This window comes from Octodon degus, unplaced genomic scaffold, assembly GCF_000260255.1.
Source record: "Octodon degus isolate 3935 unplaced genomic scaffold, OctDeg1.0 scaffold00296, whole genome shotgun sequence".
NCBI classification, from domain to species: Eukaryota; Metazoa; Chordata; class Mammalia; order Rodentia; family Octodontidae; genus Octodon; species Octodon degus.
In genome coordinates this window covers 177,900-190,747 of record NW_004524872.1, presented here as the reverse complement: position 1 = coordinate 190,747, position 12,848 = coordinate 177,900, and the positions used below count along the sequence as shown (strand labels likewise).

At 53.3% G+C, this 12,848-nt stretch overlaps 1 protein-coding gene across 1 annotated transcript; it reads left to right on the top strand.

Annotated features, from left to right (window-relative positions):
* Positions 1 to 27: 27 nt before the first annotated feature.
* Positions 28 to 12,787, top strand: LOC111814346 (death-inducer obliterator 1-like). The gene is made up of 6 exons (XM_023707516.1): positions 28 to 36; positions 847 to 1,675; positions 2,353 to 2,653; positions 4,295 to 4,504; positions 5,462 to 5,672; positions 12,303 to 12,787. The coding sequence occupies exons 2-6, from the start codon at positions 849 to 851 to the stop codon at positions 12,785 to 12,787; spliced, it is 2,034 nt and encodes a 677-aa protein (XP_023563284.1). The 5' UTR covers positions 28 to 36; positions 847 to 848.
* Positions 12,788 to 12,848: the final 61 nt, after the last annotated feature.

Genomic DNA, 12,848 nt, shown 5'->3' with positions numbered 1-12,848 from the left:
ATTGATCCCTGGATCGGGTGAAAAGGAATTGCCCAGGTATTGATCCCTGGATCGGGTGAAAAGGAATTGCCCAGGTACGTACCGTTTCTTCCAATTTTGTCACTTAAGCAAGAGTAGAAGTCGAGCTCACATCCTTTAATACAATAGAGAGAAAGGGAAACAGAGGCCAGGAATAGAGGCTGATGGCTGTGGCTGTGGCCAAATTCAGAGTGGCCTGGAACAAGAACATTTCTGATCTCATGGCCATGGTCAGTGGTGGGCTGTCCAGCCCCTGATGGCCTGAGGCAACATCCTCAACTACCACCAGCTGTCTGGGGTGCAGGCCCCTGAGTGAGGCTTCTAAAGCTAGGGTTCCTGGCCCCAGAGGGCCCCGGCCGGTCCTCTTGCCAAGGCCCAGAAGCGGCTCAGCACTGGGCACCCTGTGCTCGTGGGCCAGGCCTGCTGCTCCACGTCAGCTGCCATGTGGCCTGGGCGGGGCTCGAGGTGGCCCTCATTCTGCCAGCCTCATGTGGGGGTCAAGTCCTTACCCTGCTGCCCTGCTGCTTCCTTCGTCACCTTCCTGAGGTAGACCAGGCCCTGAGCAGGTAAGTGGGGCATCGTACGTGGCATGGGGGCTGTGCTGTTTTCTACTGAGCGCTGACTGGGTGCCTGCAGCTCATGAGTTGCGCAGAGCCATCCTGCAGCGCAGGTCATGGCTGGTGAGAAGCTGGTCATGTATGAGCGGCTGCGTCTGTGTGAGCCGGACGCTGTCCCATTTCGTGCTGTTAGGATTTCCCCTGAGCAGGTGCCGGGTCCTGTGTGCAAGGAGGGTCTGTGGTGACTGAGTGACCTTGTCTCTTCCATTAGGCATGGACAATGCCCGGGACCAGAGCGACAAGGATGCCCCCAAGGCCATCAGCCCCATGAGCAGAGAGCTCAGGGAGACCTGGGGGATCCAGAGGAGCATGATCACACAGCGGGAGGGTGCTGGGGACACTGTGGCGGACCCTGCTGGGCAGTGGCCACACAGCCTCTCCCTGCAGCCCAGCAGGAGGTGGCTGACGTGTGCGGAGCAGGTCGGGGAGCTGAGCACAGCCTGGCGGCGAGGAAGACAGGATGCGGCCGCGTCCCTTGAGGTCTGCAGAGAGCCAGCGTCCTGCCCAGTGACGCCTGTGCTGTGCACCTCAGAAAGGCACAGCGTCAGGGGCCCGGAGGCAAAGAGCGGGCCAGCTCCTGAGTCCCAGTGTGAGAAGGGATGGCCTTCCTCTTCTAAGAGGGCCAGAGCCTGGGATGAGCAGGGTCACGTCCCCAACAGCAACAGCTGCGTTTTGGAGGGGCTTCAGAATCGCCTTCCAAGAAAGCCAGAGCGAGAACCCACAGAAGCGGGGCTGAGGGGCTTCCGTGGTCACCTGAGGAAGCAGCGTTGCTGGGAGGAGGACCCCAGCGGCACTGCGGAGGTCAAGGCTCACAGTGCCAGCCACAGCGTGCCACCTTGCGAGCAGGACACCAACACCAGGGCTGCCTGGAAGGCTGCGGCCCAGGCAGCCAAAGAGGGCAGAGAGTGTGAGTCGGAAGCAGCCACAGTTCAGGGACCTAAAGACAAGGCGCCCGGGGACCGGGGCAGACCTCCGCCTGAGCGCCTGGGCTATGCCCCTAGCACCCTACACTGCGTCTGCTGCCAGCCTCCCAGCAACAGGTGGGTCAGGGTCTCAGGCAGGGAGGTCCCTGCTGGAGTTCAGAAGCCCTGGGATGGATGGGCAGAGAGCGTTCCCCACTCACTCAGGCACTTGGTGATTCCCTGGCTGGCACAAGTAGTTGGACTAGCAGAAGCTGAGCGGTCCCTGGGGCAGAAGGAAGCTGGAGTGCAGAAGGTTGCCTGCCACTCCCACGCCGCTGCCACTGCCACCAGCCAGCTTCCTGCAGTGGAGCGGAGGAGAGCTCACTGCCCACCCCAGAGCTGCAGCACTAGGGCTGTGGTGTAGGCGGGGACATGGCTGCTGTGAGGGACCTCTAGGGAAGTGGGGGTATAGCCCCTTCATATGCAGACCCCACTGGTACCTGTGTGGCCTGTGTTGGGTGCTGGGGCTCGGGTGCCCTGGGGACCTGTTGGGGATGAGGTTGTATAGCTGTTGTGTGCAGACACACACGGAAGCCATAATTCCCTCTGAAAAGTTTCTGGTGGAAAAAGCCACGGAGCAAGTGTGGCTGAATGTTGAAGTGGAGGGAGGCACGTGTGGGCGCTGTTAGCCCCGCCTCTGCTCGACCCATTTCTCTGTTGTGTGTAAGACACCATTAAAGGCTGTTGGCTTCTTGGCATGTTGGGCAGTGACTGCTGTGGCTCCCCACCCCTGAGTGCTCACTTTGTCCTCTCAGGATGATGATGCATTGTGACGGTGACTACGTGGGCACTGCCGAGACCCAAGGGCGGCTCTGGCAGAGGAGTGGGGACAGTCACCTCTGCCTGGACTGCACTGCCCCGCAAGTGCAGGGTAAGAGGACTTCAGGCCCCACCGGGGAGCAGGCGCCTGGATGCAGACCTGGAGGTGCCCACGACACGGAGTTCGAGAGCAGAGCAATGGACGAGCAGACGTCTGGTGCTGCCCAGGGCAGTGAGGGTGGACCTGAGGGGTCCTCAAGCCACAGCGCCGAGAAGGCCACAGGGATGTCCTTGCCTGTGAGTATTTGTCACCCTGGGGAGCAGGCAGGGCTTCCTCAGTCCTGGCAGACTGGCTGCTGACAGAAGCCAGACCCCAGAGCTGTCTCCCCTTTGCCAAGACTGACTTTACTAGTCATGCGTGTTGTATGCACACCAGATAGTCCCAGGGAGCATCCGTCGCCGGGCCCACAGGAGCTTTACAGAGTGCGGTCCACCTCCTATACTTGACTGAAGGTTGCCTCACTTTCCCGCAGAAGCAGACTTGGGGGCGGGGACTTAGCGCTGAGCCCCGCCCCGCCCCTTCTCCTTTTCTGTTCTGAGACAGGGCTTCACCAAGTCGGCCTTTTTCCGTCTCTGCTCCAGCTTGTGTCCTATCTGTTTCAGCCTCTCAGAGTGTTGGGGTGACGGGTGTGCGCACACACCCAGCTTGCCCAATCACACTGCCCTTCCACGTGTCCCCGCAGCACTGCGCAGGCAGTACTTGGTGAATCGTTCCCCTGGCAGGCACCTATTTTCCTCATGCCCCTCCCTGGCTGGACGCCTGCCTGGGCCTCTGCCGTGGCTTCTGCCCCCTCCGCGCTGCTGGTGAGAACTGCCTGTTTCTCTGGTCTAGGAGCGGCTTTGCACGTTCTGCTTGGGCCTCCCTGGGCTCCTGGCCGCCCGCCAGCCCTCCAGCAGCTGCGGAGATGCCAAGGTGGAGGTGGCTGAATCTCTAAGCCTCTCTGCCTTGCCACACTCGCCCTGTGTGTACCGCACACTGAGGCAGCGAGGACTTGGCTCCTTACACAGGGACACCGCATCTTCAGGAAGTTTCTCTTAACATCTCCACCTGTGTGAAGGGACCAGAGCCTGATTGACTGACCCACATATGCCTAGGTGGCGCTTCGGGGAGACCCAGATCTGGTGGCAGGAATGCTGGTGCTCAGTGCTCCCTTCAGACTCTGCGTCTTCCCCGTGGAAGTGCAGGGTGCCGGCAGGCGTCGCCTGGGTCTTCAGAGGGGCAGAGCACCTGCGAGTAGGAGCGGACCAGTGACCTCACGCCGGGGCAGCTGGGCTGGGGGATCCTGGGGCTCTGCTGCGGAGGTGGCCCTGTTGGAGCCCTTGCCCAGCAGTGCTTGTGTCCCTGCAACCTGGGTGGCTGCCAGACAGAGAAGCCAGTCACTGATTATCTGGAACCCCCGGGGGCACCCCCTCCTTTATTTGTCAGCCTGATGCACAGTCCTACCAGTGGCAGCCCCGCTGTCTATCAGGGCAGGTTGCTTCCCAGCAGGCATGGGGTCTCCCTTCGGGAAGAGTCTGATGCCTCCTTGGAGAATGTTCGCCTGCTTTAGTCTACAGGCTGTGATTCCATCTTATCTCACTGGAGCTGCTGTTTGGGCCTGGGGGATCCAGCTGTGGGCTTGTGGGTGTCCTCAGTGGTGCTAGAGCTGAAGGGGAGTGAGGCCCACCCAACTCCAGCTGCTGGGGTGGTTACACCGAGGTGCCTTGCATAGCAGAGGGGGATTTGTGCAGTTTGCACGAACAAAGATGACTTTTATTCATGTCAAACACACTGTTAGGTCTCTTACAGAAGTGACCTCAGTGTGTGCCCTAGTATGACAAGTGTGTCCTGCCAGCATCACACTTCCATTGTCTGATGTCTCCTCTTGGCTCCTGCAGGTGACAGTGTCTCCTGACACCGTGCCCTGTGCAGGCCCTGGGTGCCGCAGTATGGCACAGCCTGGCAAGGTGTACTGTGGCAATGAATGCATTCTCAAGCATGCGGCAGCTGCTGTGAGATTTCTAAGTGCACAGAAAGGACACAAACCAAAGCCTAAGAAGGTCAAGATGAAGCCAGAAGAGCTCCATCTCCCCAAACCTAGTGTGCAGGTGAGCTGAGCCAGGTGACCCTGGCTTGACACGAAAGTGTTGTGTCCTGTGCTTGCTTACTGAAGGTGTGTAACATGTGCACAGCAGGTGTCCATGTCGTGTGGATCCCAAATTCCCAGCTTCCCTGCTTCTGGCTTCTGCCTTTAGTTGAGGGCTCAGTTAGCCTGAGTGCTATGAAGCTGTGCAGGAAAGTGGCTGCCCTGCAGGAGCTCAGGGCGGGGATTCACAGGGCCACCTGGGAGCTCCCAGCTGCCCCAATCCCAAGGAATCTGGGAGAGTAGGTTTAGTTGGGGCTGTGCTTCATTTTTTGACTGTGTTTGATTTGAAAGAATTGGGGGTGTTTGAATGAGAAGCCCTAGGTAAGTCCTGAGTTGTCCAGAGCTCGGCAGGCAGCGCCCTACCTGTGTGGACCATGCAGATGCACCTCCCGCTCTCATTATCCTGTGCATGGTCTGCTACTTGCTTCCCTTTGAGTGCTTTGACCTCAAGGCTGCCCCTTTAGAATACCCAACTGCCGGAGAGCAGGGCTGAAACATTCAGTAAGGGGACAGAACTGAGCATTTCACCCAGCAGAGTTTCTGTGCAGGAGCAAAATGGCATTTGTCGCCCCTTGTCTATAGTCACAGCACCTTCCCACTTGGGGCTGAGCGTGTCCTGACACCTGCACTTGGGTCCTTTGCGCAGTGCCTGGGCTTGGTTCTGTGTCTCGCTCGTGCATCGTCCTGTCGTTTGTTACTCATGGTTCTATCTCGGGAGCTTCATGTGCCCCAGAGACCTGATTCCACAATATTCTGTGGGACCTCGAGGATCCCCCAAGTGTGTAGCAGTGTCCCAGCCCAGGGAGGGTGAGGTGTCTGAAGGTAACCTGAAGTGGAGTTGTAAGATATTTACTTCTGGGTGAGAAGCAGCAAGGTGACATTTCTGACTCTAACCACTGGGCTTTCACTGATTATCCAGGGAGGGATTACGATGGCCTCTGTGCACAAGAGGCCAGCTCCAGAGGAAACTGGAAGCCCAGTGAAGAAGGTGGTGGTGATTCCGAGGGGCGACACCTTGGGGAAGGAAGCTGCCAGCAAGAGCAGCATACCCTCCTGGGCCCACGACCACAAGGCCAGCGCAGGGGTGCCAGAGAAGACTGCTGCTCCCTCCCCACTACACTGGGGTAAATGTAGGTGTCCCCTGATGTGAGCCTCTGGGCACCACCCACACTCTGGATCACTACCAGGGTGATCAGGATGGGCAGTTGAGACTGTGTTTTAGTGCTCTGTGGACACTAGTCACCATCAGCCTGAAACAGATGCCAGGGTCCTGGGCCCCTCCAGCCTGGCTGTCCCCCACCCATGGCCCTTCTTCCCAGGGTTTTCCAAAGACACCGCTGATGCTCCTGGTGGTTCGGCTCTTAGTATCCAGCTGCCTGCGGGGCCTGGCTGTGGCCAGCACTTGGGCTATGTCAAGCAAGCCTGGGTCTCTGGCTCAGGTGTCACTTTATCATGGCCCTGCGCAGAGCCCAAGCTTTTCCGTATTACTGCTTCCACACATGATCAACTCCTTTGCCACGCTGCAGGCATTGCTTTGCAAGTTAGTGTTGCCTCAGAGAGCTTCGGACAACTTTTAGAAGTCCACAGAATTTTTGACTTGGCAACGGATGTTTGGTTCCCATGGGTTTCACACTGCTCCACTCAAGTATGCAGGGAAATCCTGAAGGGTGCCTGCCACTGCCCGCAGGCACCAGAGCGAGTGCTGTGGCACCCTCACAGAGAGCAGTGTCCTCACTGAAGGAGGTTGCAGGCTGGTGTTGGGGTCCCGGCTCCTCTGCCATGTTCAGGCTGCAGCCCTGGCCCAGGTTTTCAGTAAGTGAATGAAGTCACTTTGGGTTGCTGTGTGCATCCCCGGCTTAGACCACATGGCTTGGATCTGACTCACGATCCGAAGTTGAATCCTAGATACCTGGATTAGGATGCACAGAGTACAACTTACTGTCTGTGAATCTGTTTTCAGTTCAGGTTTTATTAATGTGGTCTCCCTCTCTCAAGTGCCATGATGGCAAGCCTGTGCCACAGGTGCCTCAGCAGCTGAAAGCTCTAGAAGGTTCACCATCACTGCTCTGCTACGTTTTGTCCCCTTCAAAAAGTGTCACCAGGTTGGGTACCTCTGAGTTCCCGGAATACATGCCCTGTTACATTTGCCTTTTTCTCAGCCTGCTGTATGTTACCTGGGGCAGGGACTGATGCAGGTAAGTGTCAGATGTCACGTGGTAAAAAATTTAACATTCCCCCAAGCCCAGGACTGGAAGTGGAATTGCAAGTACTATAAATTAGTCCAATGGCTATACTTTGATGGACCTTAATACACCTTATGTGGATTAAGTGGTGAATTTCATGCTGACAGGTGTCATGTCTCAAAGACTTACCAAGGTGGAGCCTCTGTTCAGTAGCACTTCTGTACAGGGCTGAATACTGAGAAGTAAGTGCCACCATGTGAATGCATAGTGGGCCAGCACTTGTATCAGGGCTCCAGTGGTGAAAGCTGTGATGGGCACATGGCCCTGCAAGAAACACTGAGCATTTGACCACAGCCACAGTACCTAGGAGCTAGGCATAAGCTGGATGCAGCCCCATGTGTACAAGAGCGTGCAGAGTCACAGCCAAGACCTCGAGGGTTCATTTAGGAGCCCTGTGTGCTGACAGAAGGTGGTTGAGGAAGGTGGGAATAGTAGGTTCTACAATCACCATGTCACTTTCAAGGGGAACCAAGGGACAAAAGAAGCTCATGGCATCAAAGAGAAAACCTACTTCCCTGCACAGAGCGGGGAGGCTTTCACCTTCTGCACAGGGGATCCTCAGCTTACCGGTCTGCTGGCAGGAAGCTGGGCCAAATGAACTAGGGAACAATTTCCCAGTGCTTGCACATCTCTACATTAAAACTGATGGGCATGCAGATGGTGGCGTGTGTAAGGGCACACTTGGAGCTTTTGGCTTCTGGAGTTTTTCTTTTGTCCCAGAAATGTCATCTTCCTAAACAATGATTGGGAGGACAATAAGGAGAGTAGTAAAGCCATCCTGGGGTAGCAGGGCAGGTGCCCCAGGACCCTGTCAGCAGGGGAACAGGTGGCACCAAGGCCCTGGTCCTGCTGCCCCAGCTGCCTGTGGGCCCATGTGTGCTGGGCAGAGGTGTGTGGGTAGGATCGAGGAGGCTGACTGCACATATCCAGCCCACTTTCTTGGGAACTGAATCAGCTCCAGCTTCACATGTCCATGGGAGGACCACATGGCAGAGTGACTGCTGCAGCTCCTCATAGAGGGGCACATCTGCATCCTGCCCCCAGCTCCCTGGGACCCCCTCTGGATGGATGCAGGTGAGCAGAGCCCTGAGGTGCAGGACGCCCAGCTGCTCACCCTGTTCCCCAGGTGTGTGATTCCGGTGCATCTGGGCCTCTCGTTCCTTAGCCACCTGGGCCAGGGCTTCTGTTTGCATCTGTAGCTCATGGGATGGCACTTCTCCAGAGGCCACAGTTCCCCTGTGGGCTTTTCTTTCCTTATTCCTCAAAGGCTTTTGTCTGCTGTTCCCCACCCACGACTGGTAAAGGCATGAAGTGTGCCAAACTTTTTTTTTCTTTTCTTTTTATTTAAGAAAAATCAGATTCCTGGTTTATTAGGATTTTTCAGTGAAGTTTCATTCTAGACATAATCCCTGATGGTTTGGATACCCTAAGTGGGGATGTGAACACATTTAAAGTGGAAGACATTCAGTGTCACTGTGGTGATAAAAAGAAAAGGGTCCAAACTTGCAGGGCCAGGTCCTGGTGGGTTGGCTGTGCCCCTAATCCAGGTGAAGCCTTTCCTCTGTGACATACACACACCACACAGATGGCCCTAGTGGTGTAGGGAACCACAGTGCAGAGAGCACAGGTTTCCAGGGGGCACTTGGAGTGTGGGCCCATAGCACAGGTGACTGAGAAGAGGGACAATTCCCTATACTGGGAGTGTGAATATTGTCACCTAGAAATTCGAAATAAGATTAGAAATTGTATTTTGCCAGCTGGTAGAGCCATTTTTCTGTTTTTTCAGGAGTTACTCAAGGGAATAAAATCAGAACTAAATTTTTATGTCCCAACCAATTTCCCAATTAGACAAAATTTGTAATGATAAAAGGATCAACTTAGCAGGTATTTCTGTTATTTTGATTGCTGGATTTTTCTTGGGTCTCTATATTGTCATTGTTTTGTCATGTTTGAGTATTTTGCCATAACTTGAAAGAAAGTAGCTTGCTGTTTAGAAAACTAGGTCACCTGTCTGTGAACTTGAATGGGTTAGGCCAGCCCCTCCATAGAGCCAGGCAGCCTGCTCAGTGTGTCCTGCAGCTGTTTGCTGCCTCCTGGGAGCAGGTGAGAGGGCAGGAGTTTCTAGAGGGTTTGTCTCCCCAAATTCACCTGCTCTCATTAACCTTCCTGCAGACTTGGAGCTGTGGGTCTCCTCTTACTCCCTGAAGATCAGTCCTCCAGGAAAATTGGATGACTTTGATGATGTGCAAACATCCTCTCTGGAGATGCCTGCTAGAATTCCTGAGTTTCATACCCAAGCTTTAGTAAATGTGTATAAAATGTCAGATATGAGGACTACATTTTTGTTATCTATCAATACACAGCTATAGTTTTAGCATCAAAAGAGAAGCAAAGAATTGATAAGAATGTGAGGTACTCCATTTATTTCACTTAAGATTGAGCAAATTTGCCATTGGGAAGGAAGAGTTCTGTCCCACTGCTTTTCACCACTTTGACTCCTTGTGAGGTGCCCTAGAGCAGAAGAGGCCCTGGGCAGGGTGGGGGCAGGTGGGGCTCTGTCTCTGGGTCCCATCTGTGTTTTGGAGGCCTGTGCCCCTCATCCTGGTGCAGTTTCCATCTTGACAACTGGATGGGTTCTACCTGATGGCTGGGGGAGGGCAGATTTTCTGCAGCTTGGTTTCTGTGGCCTGTCATAACACCCAGTGTGGGCTTAGTAGCCCCCACCATCAACTTCCAGTGTGAGGAGACCCCTGATTACTGTGAGATGTTGACTTTGTTCTCAGCAGCCAGCTGTGCTGGGCTCTAGATCTGGCAGCACAAGTTTCATCTGGGGCTATGGTCCAGGCTACTTGGAAGGCTTCCCCACGTGGCTACTAAGCTTTTTTATATTTTTGGTACTGGTAATCAATCTCAGGACCTTGCACTTGCCAGGCAGGCAATGTGCTATTGAGCTATATCACTGGCCTCTACTACTAAGCTTTAGAGCAGTGTTTTACTATCAGAACCAAGGCAATGGGAGCCGGAGGAGGCTACACTGGTACCATGGCTCCTCTGCAGGCTCAGGCCTCATGGTGTGGGAACCAGCAGTGCCACCTGGACAGGGCCTGTGCAGCTGCCAGACAGCTTGGCAGCAGGCCTGGATGCTCAAACAGCAAAAGGTCTGCTGCTGTCGTCTTGAACCTTTCTTTGGTGTCAGATTTATCTGCAAGGATACAGTTAATAGTGAAGCTATTGAGTGGTGTTGAGGGCTATTGCTCAGTGTAAGGCAACTTTCCTAGCATGCTGAAGCCCACGGGTTCAATCCACCACAACACAGAACAACAAAGGGAAAATAGATTTGGAGGAATACTGTGCAAATTTAAAATGAGTTTTTCACTGTCCTAGAGGCCTCATATCAGGAGTGTGGCTTCCCCACAGGCAGAAGCAGAGGTGTATGAGGACCTTGTGCTGTTGCTGCATAGAAAAGTTCTTTCTGTTTTAAACATCACTTTTCATATGGAAGAAACCAAAATGTGTGTCATAGAACAGGTGCACTGGAAGCAACTGTATTAGCCTCACCCCAGGTTTTACTCTTTTTGCAAATAATTTGTATATTGTACCTATTGCTATTTGAAGCCCAAGGAATGAGTGAGAGCAGTTGCGTTCAAAAGAGAAGAAGCCATTGGTTGGTGAGCACAGAGCTGGTGGTCAGGGAGCCACATCCCACTCTCAGATAGTTAATGACCTGTGTCATGTGTGTGGATGTGTCCTAGCAATACAGTGGGGCTTAGATTTGGAATGAGAATGAAAATATAAATAGGCTAGAGGAGGCTTCATGCCAATTTGAACATATGATTCTATAGCTTCCCATTTCAGAAGTGGACATCAAGGATTTCAAGCCTGCATGTGTTTGTGGCCAGAAACAAGGTAAATGTTAGTGATTGCTCAAGGTTTGCTTCAGGCCATTCTGCACATGTAGTTAGGGGTTTGCTTGAGATTGTGCAAGGGTCTCAGGCCAGAGCTTTAGAGTTTAACAGTTCAGTATCCAGAATACTACAGGGCAAAACTTTGGTGACCTCTGTCCCTGGGCATCCCCTCTTTCCTGTTCCTGGGCTCCTGCCCAGTGTGTGCCTGCAGGCCAGGCATTGTCCATCCACACAGTTGGGATGGCAGGATGGCTGATCTGCTATGCTCACACAGTATTTCAGTGGGATTCTGCCCTGCCATGGGTGGGTTTGTGCTCTAGCTGGGAGTTTTTACCTGTCTTCTGTTGGGATTTTGGTGACCACTCTTTTTGGTGTTAAGCACCAGGTGGTCATCTCCTCAGGCTGGGCAGCTCTGAGCTCTGGACCTGTGAGTGTGGGTATCAGGAGAGCAGCCTCACTGTGTTCTCGGCACCTGCTCTTGGAGTGAAAATATATCTCATCTGGGAGGACAGTGAGGTGCCAGGTGACATCCATGCTGACAGAGGGGCGTCCCCTCCAGGGTTTTCGAGCTGGGTGTGAGTGGGAGCAGGACTTGTCTGTTTTTCCCCTAAAATGATTTTTGAAGTTTACATTTTAACAGAAATTATCTTTGAATTCCTCATGAAGTGCTATTCTTAAGCTACCTATTTTTTATGTTTTTGAGACAGGTTCTCACTATACAGTTCAGCCGGCCTTGTACTCACTTTGTAGCCCCAGGCCAGTCCTGAACTGTCAGTGATCCTCCCATCTCAACTTCCATAGTTCAGGGATTATAGGTGTGAGTCACCAAGCCCAGTTCCGTGAAGCTATCTATTTTTTAAGATTAATTTTATTGAGAAACAAATAACAGTGAGACAGTTTCAAAACAGGTTAGTAGGACAGTTACAATAATTACTATATTGCATATTGTTGTCTTCATAGTGGTTATTCATAGTACAAGATGCAGACATGATATCCTATCCAAACACTACTAGTACAAGTTTTTCTTCTCATTGAATTAAGAGAAAGTAGCTGTATACCTATCCTATTTTGTATATATAGATATAAAATGGTCCTTCATTTGTATCCTCTTTTTTGTTTAGTTTTGTCAGAGATGGGCATTCCATTGCCATTTACATATTGCAGGTGTATGAATTCAGCAAAATAATCCAATATAGTCCAGTAGTCCATAATAGTAGTGCGTTATCCTTAGGACTGGCAATCCATATTAATATGTTGAGCTGTAAAAGGCTCAAGAAGCTACCTATTTTTGATCAGCTGAAATCTCTAGCTTTATAGCTTAGCGAGGAAATGGGGTCCTAGATAATTACCTTGCTGGATGAGACAAAAGGTTTAAAGGAAGCCCATGATCCAGCCCTTTTCTTTGTGGAAGGAAGTGGAGCCACTGTCCTGAATGCTGCTGGCAGCCCTTGCTTACACTTTCCTGAATTTGAGGAGTTAAAGGTTCACGTGGGAGCATCCCAGGAATGCCCAGCAAGTGCTTGTGAGATTTCTGTGAGTGTGCTGCAGTGTCAGCTTGTGGCATACGCTGAGGACCCTCCTCTCACCTAGTGTCCTGTGCTCTGCTCTACAGCCCCAGAGGACCCCAGGAGAGCGGACCGAGCAGTGGGTGCTGGCCCGGGCTCTGAGAACACAGCCCTTTCTGGCTCCTTGGTGGGCGAGCCGCCTTTGTCCAGAAGTCTCCTTCTGAAGAAGCAGCATCCTTTTGCCAACCTGGGAGGAGCCAAATTGGACATGAATAAGTCAGCGTTGGGCTTCAGGGGCCACATCCCCAAGAGGCCCTGCCTCTGGGAGGCCCCAGCAGGCACCTCGGTGGCCACGCAGGAGGGACCAATGCCGGTTCCTCTGGCCATGGAGTCCAAACAGCCGCTGTGCTCTGTGGCTCTGATGGGAGCCGGGAGGAGACCTGGGGTGACTTTGGTCCCCACAGCTGCTGCAGCCCCAGGATGCCTCAGGGCTGCAGGTCCTGCCCTGTCACAGCCAGAGTCCCCAATTCATCACAATCCCAGATGCTCCTTGAAGGAGATTCTATGGAAAAGGTGGGCTGTTCTCCTGTAAGTGTGTGGAGGGGGAGTCTCCCTTCACAGAGTGTTTCACGACTGTCTTGCTCTTCATAAAG